Source organism: Phaenicophaeus curvirostris, chromosome 28 (assembly GCF_032191515.1).
Source record: "Phaenicophaeus curvirostris isolate KB17595 chromosome 28, BPBGC_Pcur_1.0, whole genome shotgun sequence".
Taxonomy (NCBI): domain Eukaryota; kingdom Metazoa; phylum Chordata; class Aves; order Cuculiformes; family Cuculidae; genus Phaenicophaeus; species Phaenicophaeus curvirostris.
In genome coordinates, this window is record NC_091419.1 from 5,608,349 (window position 1) to 5,626,165 (window position 17,817).

A 17,817-nucleotide genomic window follows, 5' to 3' on the forward strand; every position below is an offset into this window, starting at 1 on the left:
GTGAGGGGGCTGGAGAAGAAGAGGAGCGGCTGAGAGAGCTGGGGGTGTTTAGCCTGGAGAAGAGGAGGCTGAGGGGAGACCTCATTGCTCTCTGCAACTCCCTGAAAGGAGGTGGTGGAGAGGAGGGAGCTGGGCTCTTCTCCCAAGGGACAGGGGACAGGACGAGAGGGAATGGCCTCAAGCTCCACCAGGGGAGGTTTAGGCTGGACATTAGGAAAAAAATTTTCACGGAAAGGGTCATTGGGTAGTGGCAGAGGCTGCCCAGGGAGGGGGTCGAGTCCCCTTCCCTGGAGGGGTTTAAGGGCCGGGTGGACGAGGTGCTGAGGGACATGGGTTAGTGATTGATGGGGATGGTCGGACTCGATGATCCTGGGGGTCTCTTCCAACCTGGTGATTCTATGATTCTATGAGGGTAGGAGAGGACGCGGACAGCTGGAGCGCTCCCCGTGGCAGTTCCTCTGGGCCTGCGCGTTTCGGGTTCTTTTTGAGGCGTTCATTTAAACTGGGCGCCCCCACTCCCTCAGGCCCGCCCCAAGATGGCGGCCGCGCTCCCCTCAGGCCCGCCCCAAGATGGCGGCGGCGGCCGGACGTGGCCTGCGCCTTCCGCCCGCCATGGCGGCGACGCGGTTGGAGCTGAACCTGATGCGGCTGCTGAGCCGGTGCGAGGCGCTGGCGGCGGAGCGGCGGGACCCGGAGGAGTGGCGGCTGGAGAAGGTGAGGAGGGGGCGTGGCGGGGCCCCAGCCGGGACCCGGGGCTCCTTGGCAGCCGCTTCCCTCGCGTCCCGGGGGAGCCTCCCGGGCAGCAGCTCGCGCTGTCGCTGAGAATCACGGAATCGTGGACGGTTTGGGTTGGAAGGGACCTCCAAGCCCATCCAGTCCCACTCCTGCCACGGGCAGGGACACCTCCCACTGGATCAGGGGCTCCAGACCCCATCCAGCCTGGCCTTGAACCCCTCCAGGGATGGGGCAGCCACCCCTGCTCTGGCAGCCTCTGCCAGTGCCCGAGGACCCTTTCAGTGAACGAATTTTTCCTGATGTCCAGCTTGAAACTGCTTTGGCACAGTTTGAGGCCGTTCCCTCTCATCCCATCGCTGTCACCTGGGGGCAGAGCCCCGCTCCCTCCTCTCCACAACCTCCTTTCAGGGAGTTGGAGAGAGCAATGAGGTCTCCCCTCAGCCTCCTCTTCTCCAGGCTAAACACCCCCAGCTCCCTCAGCTGCTCCGCATAAGACAGAGCAGAATCTGCCCTCTTCTCCTGCCTCTTGTCCTTCGTATATGATTCGGTATTGATGGGATTCCCCTCTCAGCCTCTTTACGAGCTGGACAGACCCAGGTCCTTCAGCCTCTCCTCCTAAGAGATGCTCCAGGCCCTCCTCATCTCCGTGCCCTCTGCTGGGCTCTCTCCAGTTGTTCCTGGTCTTTCCTGAGCTGGGGGGCTCAGGGCTGGACACTGGACTCCACTGGACATACTGGGGAAGAGCAGAGGGGGAGAACACTCCTCACCTGCTACTGACACTCTTCTGTGTCACTTCAGGAGCCCCTTGGCCACCAGGGCTCACTGATGGCTCGTGGTTAGCTTGATGTTTTCCAAATGGAATGGCCTCAAGCTCCGCCAGGGGAGGTTCAGGCTGGACATTAGGAAAAAATTCTTCACAGAAAGGGTCATTGGTCCCTGGCAGAGGCTGCCCAGGGAGGGGGTTGAGTCCCCTTCCCTGGAGGGGTTTAAGGGACGGGTGGACGAGGTGCTAAGGGGCATGGGTTAGTGATTGATGGGGATGGTTGGACTCGATGATCTGGTGGGTCTTTTCCAACCTGGTGATTCTATGATTCTATGATTCTAAATCCTTCCTGCGGAGCAGCTTCCCGGAGCAGCTTCCCAGAGCCGCTTCCCAGGTGATCAGCTCCAACCAGGACAGCCTGGTCACAGAATCATGGAATGGTTTGGGTGGAAAGGACCTCAAAGCCCACTCCTTGCCATGGACAGGGACACCTCCCACTGGATCCGTTTGCTCCAAGCCCCATCCAACCTGACCTTGGACATCTCTAGGGATGGGACAGTTGCGGCTGCTCTGGGCAACCTGGGCTGGAGCCTCCCCATCTTCACAGGAGCATTTTTTTTTTGGTCTGTGGGATTGTTTCTCCCAAACTGCAGGACTCTGCACTTGCCTTTGCTGAACTCCACGAGATTCCGCCCCATCCAACTCTCCAGCCTGTGTAGGTCTTCCAGAATGGCAGCATGGTCTCTGGTGGATCAGATAGAACGTTTTTCCTCAATGGTGTCACTGAAATTCCTTTTTCTCCGCAGTATGTGGCTGCGCTGGAAGTCATGCTGCATGAGCTGAAGCAGCAAGCAGGGTGAGTTGTTCTGGGACCCAGGATGGGTGCAGGATTCTTTACTCTCTCACCTCTGCAGTGGAGAGAACCCCTAGGCAGAGAGATTCCCACCTTGGGAATTGTAGAATAGTTTGGGTCGGAAGGGACCTTAAAGATCACCCAGTTCCAACCCCGCTTCCATGGGCAAGGATATCTCCCACTGGATCAGGGGCTCCAAGCCCCATCCAACCTGGCCTTGAACCCCTCCAGGGATGGGGCAGCCACAGCTTCCCTGGCCAACCTGTTCCAGGGCCTCCCCACTCTCATAGGGAAGAAATTCCTCCTTATGTCTAGTCTAAATCTGCCCCTCTCCAGTTTATCCCCATTGTCCCACGTCCTGTCACCACAAGCCTTTGTGAACAGCCCCTCCCCAGCTTTCTTGTAGCCCCTTCAGGTATGGAAGGTTGCTGCCTTGAGGCAATCCCTGTCACTGAGGGAAGCTTGGTGCCCACAGAGTCACTCTGACACGGCTCAGCGAGGAGCCACCAGCTCCCTGTGCTCACATACATTTCCAGGCTGCCAGCCGTGACCCAGGCAGTGCCCCTGCTGCATGCTGTCCTTGCCACTGTGGCTGGGAAAAGGTGACTTTCCTGGCTCCTGTTAAAAGATGCTGCTTTGTAGAACTAGGTGTTGGAGTAGGGGAGGTGTTTTGTTTTATTTTATTTGGAAAGTTACCCGGATAGCAGAAAACACTGATAACTTCATATTGTTATTTTTCAATTCCAACAGCAAGCCTGCTCCGGAATTGCTGAATGAATACTCGCGCAAAGTGGATTTCCTAAAGGGACTTCTGGAAGCTGAGAAATTGGTAAGTTCTGGTGGCTCAGCTTGCAAAGACTTAAGTGTTCTTTGCTCTCGGTCACACGTCCAGGTGATCATATACTGCAGAATGCAATATTCACAACTTTTCTTTGCCTCTTCCTTCTCCCAGTCTTCATCAACTGAAAAGGCTCTGGCAAATCAGTTCTTGGCCCCTGGACGTACCCCAACCACAACCAAAGAACGAACCCCGGCTACCAAAACGGTTCATCTGCAGACAAAGGCTCGCTGCACAGGCAAGATGAGGAGCGAGCTCCTTGGTACGGTATGTTTTGGTGCTGCTGCTTCTTTACTGTTGTTTTCTAGCTTCTCTTGTTGGTTCATCTGCCTGTGGTGGCTCTGCCTCAGACGTGTTCCAGCCTGGGCGGGGAGTCACCTTGGTCTGGTTTGGATAGTTTAAATCTGGGCACGGGCATTATGCCAGGCCTGGAGGGCTGTCTGTTAGTGCTGTCCCTTTGTAATATTTTGTTTTGTTTCTCTTTCCATCTCCCAGGACCCCCTGGCTATCGATGGTGAGTTTAATTATTGTTTTCTCTAGCTGTAGTTAACCTGAACGGAAAGAGGAAGGTCAGGTATTAATGAATGGCTAAAGCATGCTTTTAATTAGTGCCTCACTTTTTTTTCTAGGGAGTGGATTTAAAAAAAAAACCAAACAACCCTAACACATGAAAGCCTCGGTGTTGTTATCAATGCGGAGCAGGGACTTGCAGGAGCCCTTTTTTTCCCTAGACTTTGTACAGAACCCGACATTCTAATTATAGAATTAGCAAGGACAATTTACCTTTGCTGCTGCTCCTGTTCTCTTCTGCTCTGAGCAAATCATGTGATTTTAGGCGCTTGGAGTAGGCGTTGTTCAGTTCCTCTTAAATACACAACCACGTTATCCATTAGGGAGCGGGTAGGAATTACTTTGTGGTTTCCATAGCTACTGGTACAGTGGCTGGAGCCGGGCCAATCTAACGTGTCCTGAAAGAGAACACCAAGACACACGGGCTTAAACTGTGCCCCCAGGGGTGTGATTCATCTGTTTGTTCTCTCAACCCTACCTTTGATGTTGTGTCTTGTCTTTTCCCTGTGGGAAGCAGGTACGAATTTGAAACCCATATTCCCTGGGGCAGAGGGCAGAGTACGATTTGGGCCTGTGAAAATCCCGTACGGAGAACTTGTTCTTTCAGCCTGTGATTGCGTGGGAATTTATAACATACTAAAACACGATTTAAACTTTCTTTTTGATTTATTTTCGCCCCAGATTCTGAAGAGTTAAATGTCAGGAAACGGAAGTAAGTCACAATTTCTCGTTCTTATACTCTGTGTTTTGGTAATTGCTTTCCCAATGACCTTTAAATCTCAGGCATACCTGGGTGAAGTGCCTGCTGGCAGAAACCTAAATATAATTATTTCAGCTGATTAGGGAGGTGATTCTGCCCCTCTATTCCTCTCTTGGGAGACCTCATCTGGAGGATTGTATCCAGTTCTGGAATCCTCAATATAAGAAGGAGATGGAGCTGTTGCAACGGGTCCAGGGGAGGCTACAAGGATGATCCGAGGGCTGGAGCACCTCCTGTGTGAGGACAGGCTGAGAGAGTTGGGGTTGTTCAGCCTGGAGAAGAGAAGGCTCCAAGGAGACCTTAGAGTGACCTTCCAGTACCTGAAGGGGCTACAAGAAAGCTGGGGAGGGACTGTTCACAAAGGCTTGTGGTGACAGGATGAGGGGCAATGGGGATAAACTGGAGAGGGGCAGATTTAGACTGGACATAAGGAGGAATTTCTTCGCTGTGAGAGTGGGGAGGCCCTGGAACAGGTTGCCCAGGGAAGCTCTGGCTGCCCCATCCCTGGAGGGGTTCAAGGCCAGGTTGGATGGGGCTTGGAGCCCCTGATCCAGTGGGAGGTGTCCCTGCCCATGGCAGGGGGTTGGAGCTGGATGATCTTTAAGGTTCTTCCCAACCCAAACTATTCTATGATTCTATGATTTAACTGTTCTTGTTGTCAGAGTTGTAGAGTCTGGGGAACCCTTGGGAGATTGACCTGCGAGGAAGCACAAATGCCCAGTTATTTTCCTCCTCCTCTTGCAGAGGCCTCGCGTCCGATGAGAAGCAGTCGGCAGTCGAGCTGGATGCCGTGTTACAGCACCACCAGGACATGCAGGAGAAGTTAGCTGAAGAAATGCTAAGTTTGGCTCGCAGTCTCAAAAACAACACTCTGGCTGCGCAGAACGTGATAAAGCAAGATAACCAGGTAGTGCACGTTAACGTGCTGAGCTCTCAGTTGTGTAGCTCGTAAGGTTGAAATGCTTGTGTGTTAAATACTGTGCCTGGAACTCAGTTCCAGGGGAGATGAGAGTTGGGAGACCTAGAAGCAATGCTTGTCTGCTTCTGTAGTGCAACCAAACCTTTTCTCTGTTGGAAGGGACGGTGGTCAGAACTCCTAAACCTGTTTGTTCGCTTTGCTCCCCAGACACTGTCGCATTCGCTCAGGATGGCGGACCAGAACTTTGAGAAGCTCAAGGATGAGTCGGACCGCCTTGAACAGCACGCTAAGAAGTCGGTGAACTGGCTCCTGTGGATAATGTTAATCGTAGTTTGTTTTATATTCATCAGCATGATTCTCTTCATCAGAATCTTCCCCAAACTGAAATGACATTTTTTTCCCCAAACTGCCCCAACGCTCTCGGAAAGCCCGGCTGCTACAGCAGTCATTTCTTTCATACAGCAGATCCATTTCTTTCCACCCATCCTGTCTGTACAAGGGCTGCTGGATTCACTGGAGGGTTTTGTGGGCTTTCTACGCGTGGATATTTTGTTCCTTTTTTTATATCGTTTCCCATGGAGAGGGGAAATGGGATAAAGATGGCAGTTTACACTGAGCTGCTAAGAAGCTCTTTAGTGGAGAGATACAATCCTGGGTTTAATGTGGCTGTGGCACGTTGTGACCCTCTAAAAGGCGTTTACTTAATATGAGTATCAGTAGCAGTTGAAGTCTTACATTTTTTCCTGTCTCCACAGCTTTATGGTGCTGAGGTAGGACCCTGCTGCCAATAGGATATTTAATTACGCCATTATTACGTACACAGCTGTAGGCTGCAGGAGAGAATGCTGCCTTTAAGGGGCTGCCTGGCTCAGGTTCAGACTATCAACAGGTAAAGCTTTTTTCGCGCTCACCTTTTCCCACATGAGTATTTGGGACTGGACTTGGCAGTCTTCTGCTCTTTAGGCTTGGTATAGAAGGGCTCAAGTTGCCTCTTGCTGCAGTGTTTGCTTCCCTTTCTGTACGTGCAAATGTTCTCACTCGTTCATTGTCTGTTGTGTTGGTGTTGTTGCATCAACAAAACACGGTGACCCTGGCACCGTGGAGCTGTACGTGCAGTACCCTCCGTGTGGCACCGACCTCACCTGCACAAACACTTTTTCACTGTAAGACAAGGGCAAACGAAGCTGAAAAAATAAAATAATAAAAAACCCCAGCCTATCCCTTTTGAGACAAATGATTCCGATCGGGATTGTTTGTGTCAGAGTCATATTCTGAGGAGGTCACTGCAATAAAGCAGAGATGGGATAAATGAGAATGAATTTAAAGTATTGCTACTGCTAGAACAATTTAGAGCCTGCAGTAAAACCAGTTTTTTTGTGGCAGCGTAAGAGCCATTTTTTAAGTGTTTGGGATAAACTAAAAGCAAATCCTTCTGCATCTATGCTGTCGTTGCTGGATTCTTGGTTGGAAAGTGCTGGCTTTGAGGTGTGGACAGCGTTTGAGGTGGAGGGAGTGAGGAGCAGGAGTGGACTCTGCTGTCCTGTTGCCTGTGTCTGTCTGGACCCCCAATGGGCTTTCAGAGCTCTGGGATCTCCACTGCCACCCTGGGCAGAGCAAGGTGGGGCAGCACCATTTGTCACCACGATTGACTGCATAGGAAATTCCGAGTGCTGCTTTGATCGTGTCCTGACGATGCGTTGTTCCTTCAGCGTTGGTCTTTGTTCGTTACAAAACCAGCTGTGTTAAAAATGTTCACTGTTCTCAGGGCATGAAGTATTTCAGTTCATTTTTCAGACTCAATGCCGTGTGCCATGCAGTCGTGGTTTATCAAATGAGGGCTTGTACCGTGAAGCACAGCTCTTTCTTCCAGCACACATTGATGTAAACGCTCATTCTGTATGAGCAGACTTACTCCTTCTCTTGAGCTTTATAGACATTTATGGTTGTAACAATCCATTTATAGACACTTCTGTTTTTCCTGGTTGTTTTCCTTCAGCTGTGACGTTTCACTGCGCTTCATTAGCAAATGCTGTGTCACCTAATTATTTTTTAATTCTAATTGTTTACTGCTCTCCCTGCAAGCGTTTCAGTGCCGAGCTCTGCTCTTAGAGCAGAGGTTGGATGAAACTCTGGGATGGCTTTTTGTGTGAGATGCTGGAATGATACAATATCAATGTTTCATTGTCTGTAACGCTTTCCCCCTTTATCACTTGAAATAAATCTTTTTTTCCAGCTTGCAAAAGCCTTGGTGCCTCATTGCAGATTAGTTTGAAGCTGAATGTGGCCGTCAGCCATGCGTTGGCCATAACTTTTGGGCACTTATAAATTAGAAGTTCAGTTAGAAAGACCTGAAGGGGAACTGCTGGAAGTGGGAAGAAAATATCCTCCCTCTATGCCAGCAGCAGTCCCTGCTGAACAACCAACTGAACAACCTGCTAGGAAATCATCTCAGAACCAGGTGCTGTTTTAACTTTTGACCACTGACATCTTACCGGTGTTTGTTATTTTGAAGGCTGAACTTTCAGAACTGAGACTGAAGCCTGTAACTAGCGACACCCACGGCGCTATCTCGCGTGACCGTTGAGCACAGTGCCTCCAGCGCTGCACGGCACCGCAGTTACCTCTGACCCGGCGGAAGAATGTTACCTCCGGCCCTGGCCGGCACGCGGATTCATTGCCTCAGTGGCCAGCAATCGCCCCGCGTGCGACAGCTGTTTGTTGGCAGTTGCAGGCTTTGCTTTTCTTGAGTTCGTTTAGTAATTATCCTCATTCAAACCACTTTGAGGATAGGTGATATTTAGATTAAACGATCGCTCAGGGCTTTGTGCCTTGTCATGGAGAGACAGGTTTGATTTCTGACTAACGTACAATCTGCTGCTTCAGCCCCAGCTCCATCTCATCGCGTGGGGCTCTGAAGTGCCAGTCTCTGCAGAGAAACGTTATACGTAGCGATACGGTTGGACTCGATGATCCGGTGGGTCTCTTCCAACCTGGTGATTCTATGATAGCTCTGTGAGAGTTGCAGACATTGTGAAGGGGAGATTGCTTAACCTTCCCAAAAGCTTGGGAAATCCAGCTGGAGAGATGTTTATCAGGCGTAGGGCTGGGCCTCGGTTGGCTTCTTGGCAGACTCCCCACTTCCAGAGAGCATGTAAAAAAAATACACAATCCTTTGGGGACGTGGGTCGTGTCAGGCCGGCGACTGCGCCGTTTCCGAGCTTGGTGACCACACGGTTTCTGAGCCCGGCAGCAATAGCAGCTATGGATCAATCTGAGCTTTCCTGGCAAAGGGCTTTGGTGGCAGAGACTCCTAATAATAATAATAGTTAACACTTGAAGCGTGTCTGCGGTCACAGCCAGTTATGATGTTTGGGAAGGATTTTTTAGTCGATAGGCTGTCAGCAAGGGTGGCTGAACAGCAGGAGCAGAGAACCGGCTCCCGTGGGTGGGTAACATCGGCTTCTTTCAGGCGCGTGTTCCCTGGGCTTTGCAGAGCTGCTGTGTGTCGGAGCGTACGGGCTGTGAGCAGCTTTCCAAACCAGCAGTTATTCTCCAAAGCGAGGATCTTTGAAGGAGTGGGAGCTATGCAATGGACAGGACATTCCATTCCTGCCACCTCCATCCTCGCTGCCTGCTGTAAAACCTGAAATGAAACCTGGGAATCAAAGGCTTTGAGTAAGAGTTACCAGCATGGAAAACATTTCACCTGTGATACTCTAGCAAAGAGGAGCAGAAATTAATAATCTGATTGTTTGTTCGGCAGCAGCGCGCCGATGCCTGACAGCCCAGCCCAGGGTTGGCTGCAGCTCTCGTCCTGAGCGGCTGCGTTGCTGGAGCTTGGTGTGTGCTCTCCCTGTGCTCCCACTGAATGTGGGTGACGTTAAACCCAACTCGGCTCCGCTACTGCCACCCGTCACCCCACCCTGACAGTTCTGGCACGAGCGCTGCCTCTTTACCGGAGACGGAAGCGGGAAGCGGCAGCAGTTGGTGCATAATGGATGAGAGGTGCCTGCTCCGTAACATTTACAAAGCCAGGGCGTCTCCCAGCTACCAAACAAACTGGTTATCGCAGCAGGGACTGGAAGTTCTGTGTTGTCCAAAACGTAAAACACGAGACAAAGCAGCGCGTGGGTACGGTTTGCTGAGCTCCCCCGTGTTGAGCTGTCTTGCCAAAACTGACTGGATCAACAAAAACGTGCCGTAGTGTAACAAAATGGTAATAAAAGAAGAGAAGGAAGGGGGTTTGAGGTGGTGAATGTGGATCAGAACTGGTGCTGTGGGGCTATGAGCTGCTGCCGTGGCCACTGTTTGGTGCGGGGCTAAGGGTGGGACCAGCAGCACCCACTGCGAGAGGCTGGGGGCAAATGGTGGAGGCGGCAGGGGACGAGGACTGGAGGGGCCTGAAGACCTGATATCAAAATGTTCTGACAAGGAATGGAAAATAAGTCTCTGGCATCCCAAAGTCAAACCAAACAAAGCCACAAACTGGACAAGAAAAGACCAAAGGGGGCAGTGCTGCAGCTGGCCACGATCAGCTGGGATTTCCTTCGCATCCCTCATCTCCAGCTCCTTTGAACTCGACGGAGCAGAGATGCCCTCTGCCATTTCCACCTTGGGCAAGGGTTGCGTTTGGTAATGTAACAATAGAATTGTCCTGAAGGATCTCACAGTGTTTCCTGTTTCAGCAGTAAAAACCCTGGGACCGCTGTCCTGAGCACGTAAAGCAACCGGATCCTCATCCTCTGAGCTTTCTCCCACCGAGAAGGGAGCCGTCACTTATCGGATTTGGTGTGGACGGAAGGAAGGGTAAGAAAGGAACCTTGTCGATCCATGACGTGAAATATTTTATATTAAGAGGTTTGGCAAACAGTTCTGTGTGAATCCAAACAGGATGAGATAAATTTTCCAAGGTCGAGCCTCCTGTACTCCCAGCTTTAGGGCTTTGGTCACCAAGACTCCGCTCTGTAACCTCCACAGCAACATCCTGCCAGGGATGCAGACGGAGCTATTGTTGGCTTCGTGGCGACTCCTCTGCATCTTCAAAGGCTGGGAGGCCGAGCAAAGTGTGTGCTGCACGGTGAGAAACTCACGAGCAGGAAAGTACATTTGAAAAACCAATAAAACCAGAGCGACCCGAGCACTGGGGCAGCCGCTCACACAGGCAGCTGCACTTCACCGTTAGGAAAAGGCCTCGCTAAGCGGTGGGTGAAGGCTGGTGTTTGGACTGCACCCACCCTACAGACATCGCACGCCTCTGTAGAAGGAGACAACTACACATACAGGTCTAAATTGCTGGTTTTTGGGCTTTTTTTGTACTGCCCTGTTGTTCTTGGCAGCTGTGAAGTGACTGGGAGCGCAAAGATGAATCCATGGGACAGCTCTTTGGGATTTCAAAAGGAACGAGGCTTTTGATGGGGCCTATAAATTCACTCGCATCATCTCACGATGCGCTGCTCTTATCCTGTATGGTGTAGAGCACTTTCACCGAGCGTTACCTCAGCTGAAATGCCAAAGATGACACAAACTGGAGTGTGTTTGCATGAAAACACCGCAGCAGGGACGCCGCTTGGGCTCCCACTCTGCAAGTACAATACGCATTCGTCACACTGACTTTCTAAAGTGTTTCAAAGGCAAAGATCCTGCATCCCAGCCACGCTGAGGGTTCTCCAGACACAAGCAGTAACAAGGCCAATGCTTCTGTGCATTTTAATTGTCCTACAGAGGATATCCTTCACCTGCTGCAAACATACGCTGCTGGGTATGGAATAATAGATGATGTTCTGCATCAGAGAGAAAAAATGCTGAAAGTCAGAAAAGAGAACGTTATTTCAAGGCTCCATACTCATTTTCCTTGCAGGGATTTTTTTTAAGGAAAAAAAAAAGGTGTTCCAGGCCAGGTTGGATGGAGCCTTGAGCAGCCTGATTTAGTGGGAGGTGTCCCTGCCCATGGCAGGGGGATTGGAACTGGCTTTGAGGTCCCTTCCAACCCAAACTATTCTATGATTCTATGATTCTATCATTATCACTGCGGAGGGAAGGAAGAAATGTGAATGTTTTGAAGACAGGAGACATATTTAATATATCAAACCAGTGATTTTTGTGTTTTCTTGAATCAGACATGAGAGAAGAGCCTGCAGTGCAGCTACTAGAAAAAAAAAAAAAAAGGAATAAGCAGGTGCTGGCTGAGTTTCCTCGCACCCACATCGCTCCTGTTGGTTTATCTGATTGCAAACCGAGCGCACTGCAGCATGATGAGGAGCTAGCAGTGAGTGTACGGGAGAGATGCCGGAAAGATTGCACCCTGATGTTCTTAATCAGTAATTAGAAACTAAAAATAGCATTTTAGGGAAAGATAATAAATCTGTAGCCTTTAATCCTCCTGTACCAATCTGTAAGCTGATAGCATTATTACAGGAGAGGCAACAAGAACATCAGTGAGTAAGAAAAGCAGGTTGCTATTACAATCCCATCACGAATTCCACATTGCCTGAGCTCTCTGGATGACGTCTGGCTCTGTCTGCTCTATGCAAAGCTTACAGTCACAGAGCAGGGTCATTTGCAAGCAGAGAACAGGTCTTTTTGTTGTTTATTTCCATTCCTTGACTGTATCTTCCTTCCTGAAGTGCTCTGAAGAGAGGGGGTTAGGTTCCAACTCTCTTAAGCTCTCACCAGTTGTAAGGAGTTGCATACACCTGGGAAATGGCAGCGAGAACGAGATTGGAACTAGATGATCTTTAAGGTCCCTTCCGACCCAAACTATTCAATGATTCTATATGAACTGCTGGAGTAGAGCTTTTTTTAACTTGGTATCTCGTAGAAATGGGGGGAAAGCAAGAGCCAGATCGCATTACTGGAAGTTGCCAGGAAACGTAGTGTTGCGGCTTAGCACGACTACACTGCAGCGATGATTAAAAAAGGAGAAAAAGGCATCAAATGCCGAATCCCACTGGAAAAGACAACCAGAAATCTGCAATAACTATTTGAACGGGGCTCACTGATATGGAAAATGGCACTGTCCAGGAGGTGCCACCCTCTCCCCCAGCTTCTTTCCCGAGTCTCTGCGACAATTCGTTGTCTTTGAAGGCTGTAGGGAGAGGAAAACGCTCCCAGGTTGGGAATAAGCCCAGCTCCAAGGTTGGGAATGAGCTCTGCTTTAAGGCTAGGAATAAGCGCAGCTCACAAATTTGGGAATAAGCCCCGCTCCCACACTGGGGGACACGGAACTGTCCCCTCCCCACACCTGGAGTGGTGCTGATGGAGCCCCTCGTCCTCTCCTCAACCCCCACACAATCCCTCCTCGGGCAACACTTGAGCCCAGCGCTCGCAGGGCCCAGCCCAGCCCTCCTGGTGGTTGTGTGTCCATGTTTTCTGTCTGTAATCTGTGTCCACGGCCTGTGTTCTGTGCTTGTGTCCGTGTTCCATGTCTGTATCTGTAGCTGTGTCCGTGCTCTCTGCCTGTGTCTGCATCATGTCCGTGTCTGTGTCTGTGTTTTCTGTCTATGCCTGCGTCCACGTCCATGTCCTGTGTCCACGTCCATGTCCTGTGTTCATGTGTTTTCTGTCTGTCTTCTATGCCTGTGTCCACATTCTGTGTCCATGTCCTGTGTTGATGCCCTGTGCCTGTGTCTATGGCCTGTGTCCGTGTCCTGTGTCCCTGCCTCTCCCTGTGCTGTCCCTGTGCCCATGTCCAGGACCTGTGTCCACGTCCCGTGCCAATATCCTGTGTCCATGTCCATACCCTGTGTCCATGTCCATGTCTATGTCCTGTGCCCGTGTCCATGTGCTGTGCCTGTGTCTGTGCCTGTGTCCATGTCCCTGTCCTATGTCTTATGTCCTGTGTCCTGTGTCCTGTGTCCATGCCCATGTCTGTGTCCTATGTCCGTGTCCTGTTCCCATGTCCCATGCCTGTGTCTGTCTTGTGTCCCCATCTTGTGTCTTATGCCCTGTGTCCATGCCCGTGTCCTGTGTCCATGTCCTATGTTTTGTGTCCTATGTCCATGTCTATGTCCTGTGTTCAGTCTGGGCCCCTCCCCACAAGAAGGATGTTGAGGCTCTGGAGCGAGTGCAGAGAAGAGCAACGAAGCTGGTGAGGGGGCTGGAGAAGAAGAGGAGCGGCTGAGAGAGCTGGGGGTGTTTAGCCTGGAGAAGAGGAGGCTGAGGGGAGACCTCATTGCTCTCTCCAACTCCCTGAAAGGAGGTTGTGGAGAGGAGGGAGCTGGGCTCTTCTCCCAAGGGACAGGGGACAGGACGAGAGGGAATGGCCTCAAGCTCCACCAGGGGAGGGTCAGGCTGGACATTAGGAAAAAATATTTCACAGAAAGGGTCACTGGGCATAGTCAGAGGCTGCCCAGGGAGGGGGTTGAGTCCCCTTCCCTGGAGGGGTTTAAGGGCCGGGTGGACGAGGTGCTGAGGGACATGGGTTAGTGATTGATGGGAATGGTTGGACTCCATGATCCTGGGGGTCTCTTCCAGCCTGGTGATTCTATGATTCTCTGTCCCTGTCCTGTGCCCGTGTCCCTGTGCCCACGTCCCTGTCCTGTGCCCCTGTCTATGTCCATATCCCGTGTCCAGTGCCCTGTGTCCCTGTCCCGTGTCCCCGCGCCGCTCCGCCTCTTGCCGCCGCCCCGGGCTCGGGGCCGCCCCTTGTTTACCGCGGGGCCCGGGCGGGCGGGGCGGCGCCGGGCGCTATAAAGGGGCCTCTCCGGGCGCTATAAAGGGGCCTCTCCGTGCGCCGCGGGCCCCGCGCTGCCCCCCCGCCGCCCTCAGCCCCCGCACCGCGCTCCGCCCGCCATGCGGGCCCGGCCCCCGCCCCGCCGCCTCTGATCCGCCCCGCGGCCATGGGAGCCGGAGCGGCGGCGGCGGCGCTGGCCGCGGGGATCGCCCTGCTGCTGGCGGCCGGCGGCAGGGGCCGCGCCGAGGGTGAGCGGGGCCGGGAGCCGCGGGGCCGCCGAGCCTCGGGGCGGGGTGGGGGGGTGGGAACCGGAGACCGAGGGAACCGGGAGGACCGAGGAACCGGAGGCCGGGGAGTCGGGGAAACCGGGGAACTGGAGTGTAGGGAATGGGGGGAACCGAGAAACCGGAGCTCCGGGGGATTGGGGGAGGGGGGAACCCAGAGACCCGAGGCCCCGCGGAGAATCGGGGGTGAGGGAGGCCGAGAGCGAGGAGAACCGGCGGGACCGGCAAGGCAGGGCCCCGAGGAGAAGGGGAGTGAAGGGAACCGGGGCCCAGGGAGTGGACAACGGGGGCAGCGGGGAAAGCGAGAGCCGGGAGGAGCCGGGGCCCGCAGCGCTCCTGCAGCGCCCGGGGCAACCGGGAAAACCGGGGAGCGGCTCGGGTCACCTTCATCCCCGGCTGCGGCCCCGAGGAGCTGCCTGCGCTCGGACCCCCGGCCCTGCTTCTGGGGAGCCCCCCCCCGCTTTTGGGGAGCCGAGCTCCGCTCTCAGACCTGGCCCTGCTTTTGGGGAGCCCCCCCACCCTGCTTTTGGGGAGCCAAACTCTGCTCTCAGAACTGGCCCTGCTTTTGGGGAGCCCCCCCTGCTTTTGGGGAGCTGAACTCTGCTCTCAGACCTGGCCCTGCTTTTGGGGAGCTGGGACCTAGTTTGGGGAGCAGACCCCTGCTCACAGACCTGGCCCCACTTTTAGGGAGCCCCCCACTGCTTCTGGGGAGCTGAGACCTGCTCACGGAGCCCCCACTGCTTCTGGGGAGCCCAGCCCTGCTCTCAGACCCGGCACTGCTTTTAGGGAGCCCCCCACTGCTTCTGGGGAGCTGAGACCTGCTCACGGAGCCCCCACTGCTTTTAGGGAGCCGACCTCCGCGCTCAGACCTGATGCTGCTTTTGGGGAGCTGAGCTCCGCTTTTGGGAACCTGCGCTGCTCTTGGGGAGCCGAGCCCTGCTCTTGGACTCAGCTCTGCCCTCAGAAGAGACTATTTCTAGGGAAATGTCTCTCAGATCCAGGTATTCCAGTGACTGAAGCAGCATCCCGTAAAACCGAGGTATAAAGATGTTGCATCCGAAGTTGCAGTCTCCTAGAATCCACGGCTATGGGAGTTGTAGCTGTACGAATGGTCTTGATGGGTTTGATGAAGTAAACTCGCTCAGGATTTCCTAGTCAAAAGCTTTAATGTTGGGTGATGTTTGCAGGTGTGTTTTAATAAAAGGGAAGCTCTCAAAGAGAGGGGACAGGGTTGGACGCTGGTCTGTCCCGTAGACAATCCGTAACCTGCCTGTTGGCTTTCCCATCACACAGGGCAGTGGTGGGATAACGGCTTCAAGTGCAGTGATGGGTGTTTCTGAGATGTGCCTGGTGTTCAGGGAATAACGTAGGATGTACCCTTGAGACAGCCTCTTGTTTTGAATCAGTCAGGCGAGTGATCTATCTCCAAAATCCCCATTTTCTCTTCAATCATGTTTTTAATATTAGAAGACAAGAGAGACCAGGGGTAGGAGTCTATGTGGGGGGTAAGTTCTAGCTGGTGAGGGTGTACAAACCTGCCCGTTACCGACAGAGGAACGGAAAAGGGAGTTGACACGCAGCACTAATAATAAATGTGTGTACGGCTTCAGTCCAGCAGTGCCTAATTTGAAAACGTTATTATTACTGCTGCACTGAAGCTTCTTATTTATTTATTTAAATCATATTTACTTTTTGGGTTGCAAGTGTTTATGATCTCAACTCCCTCCTGTTTGCTGTATTCCCCTGTGTTGGGAAAACGAGCCGTACAGTTCACAGACAGAGAAACGGGAGCGATGTACAAGATGTCAAAGCTGGAATAGTTTTATATAATTTGCGCAGTGCAAATACTTTGTAAAGTATTTTGCAGGTGATCTGAAGTCCCTAATTCAAGAGGCTTTCGGCTGCTTTGATGTTTGACTCTGGTTTTGGAGGATGCTGAGATTGCTAGCACCAAGTCCTGCATCAGAGCTTCCTGCATTGAGTGGTAAATGCGTGTCCTGCTGGACCCTCTTGCTGTTTGAGAGAGGTTTTACACCACCTCTCTGCATAGTCATGCTCATCAGCTTTCTGGAGTTCAGTTTTGAGGTGACTGCTGCGAGGAGTAGAAGTTATGTTGGAACCAGCAGCGTGTACAGCCTGTTCCTGCTCCCCTGAAGCGATGGGGGTCGTAAAGGCTGGTAGTGCCCTGTGTGACCTCCCGTGGTCCTGGGCTGCTGTGGCAGAAGATGTTGTCCGAGGGGCTGGAGGTTTGTAGACAGACTCGCTTCTGCGTCTGCGTTTGAATTTGCTCAGATCGGAATGACTGAGGTGGAAAACCCAAGTCTGAAAATGAACGTTTCTGGATTTGGTAGTCTAGAAGTTGTCTGACAGCCCCTTCGCTAGCCTGTCACCTAACAGGCTGTTTTCCTGTCCCGGCTGTCATCCCAAGCAGCACCCCAAAGCTGTTTTCCAACTTCTGGATACCACTTCTAGTCAGCCTTATCTAGAATCGCAAAGCTTTTGACTTGACCAAAGTGAGTGCGATTTTTCTTAAATAATTTGTTTATTCAAGTAGGCAGCAAATGTTCTAAAATGCAGAATTCAGTAGTTACCTTAAATGGTTTGTGCTCTCCTGTGCCGTGCTGCATTGTCCTGGTGTTGACTGTTAAAGAGCCAGAGCTTTAGAGCAGTGAATCAGTGAGGTTTGGTGTCCACGTTGTTTACTCTAAACACGGTTGCAGTTCCAGCTCTTCCTGGTGAGGCTCTGTCTGGAAAATTGCCCCTTGACATCGGAGCTGGTTCCTCTGTTCAGGACTGTCTGGTTGTTACGAAACTCATGGGTTCAAGAGGCTTTGGCATCTTGGGGTCTGTTTGTTTGTTTGTTTGGTTCAAAGCTTGCCTCCCAACTTTTTTTCCTGGGGGTCTGATCAAAAAGACATCCGTAATGATGGGGCTTTTAGGTTCCTCTGAATTGCTCGGTAGCTGGGCATGAGGAGCGTGTCCTCCCCGGCCGTGATTTATTTGTGTTTTGAAACCAGGTCGTCTGTCTGATAACTGACTGCTCAACTTTGCTCTCTCTCTTCTGGGATCAAACCTGCCCTCATACCAAATGGCTGATTAATTCCCCTGCCCCTGCAGAAGGAATGTTATCGAGAGGAGCTGTGGAAAAATACTTATTACTTTGCTTAAAACTGCTTCTTGTCGTCTTGGTAACAGAAATTTATGGGGTGACTTAAGCAGCTTCTGCGTGAACAGAAGCTGCAAATGCTGAACAGAATTCAAGAGTGTGAAAAGATTGAGAGCTCTCCAATGAAAAAGTGTGGTTTGTTTCTGATATTCTGAACTCCGTATGGTTTTCCTTGATCCTTGAGATGGTAAAAAGAAGGAGCTCAGATACTATAGTGACGTTTATCACCTAAAACCTAGAAAAAGAAAACTAGTTCTT

At 52.0% G+C, this 17,817-nt stretch overlaps 2 protein-coding genes across 5 annotated transcripts in view; both read left to right on the forward strand.

The window, feature by feature from the left end:
- The first annotated feature begins 570 nt into the window (after positions 1–570).
- On the forward strand, positions 571–7,680 carry USE1 (unconventional SNARE in the ER 1). Its single transcript, XM_069877894.1, has 8 exons — positions 571–714; positions 2,305–2,354; positions 3,102–3,180; positions 3,304–3,456; positions 3,685–3,703; positions 4,441–4,471; positions 5,264–5,426; positions 5,646–7,680. Exons 1-8 carry the CDS (start codon positions 571–573, stop codon positions 5,826–5,828), a joined length of 822 nt encoding a protein of 273 aa, XP_069733995.1. The 3' UTR covers positions 5,829–7,680.
- Positions 7,681–14,237: 6,557 nt separating this feature from the next.
- Positions 14,238–17,817, forward strand: part of INSR (insulin receptor) — a 50,767-nt gene continuing 47,187 nt past the window's right edge. For all 4 annotated transcript variants that reach the window (XR_011339211.1, XR_011339212.1, XR_011339214.1 and 1 more), the window contains exon 1: positions 14,238–14,357. Coding sequence is in view for 1 of the 4 variants with exons in the window: in XM_069877985.1 (XP_069734086.1) it covers positions 14,276–14,357 (82 nt within the window). In the remaining 3 variants the exon portion in view is untranslated. The remainder of the gene's footprint in view (positions 14,358–17,817) is intronic.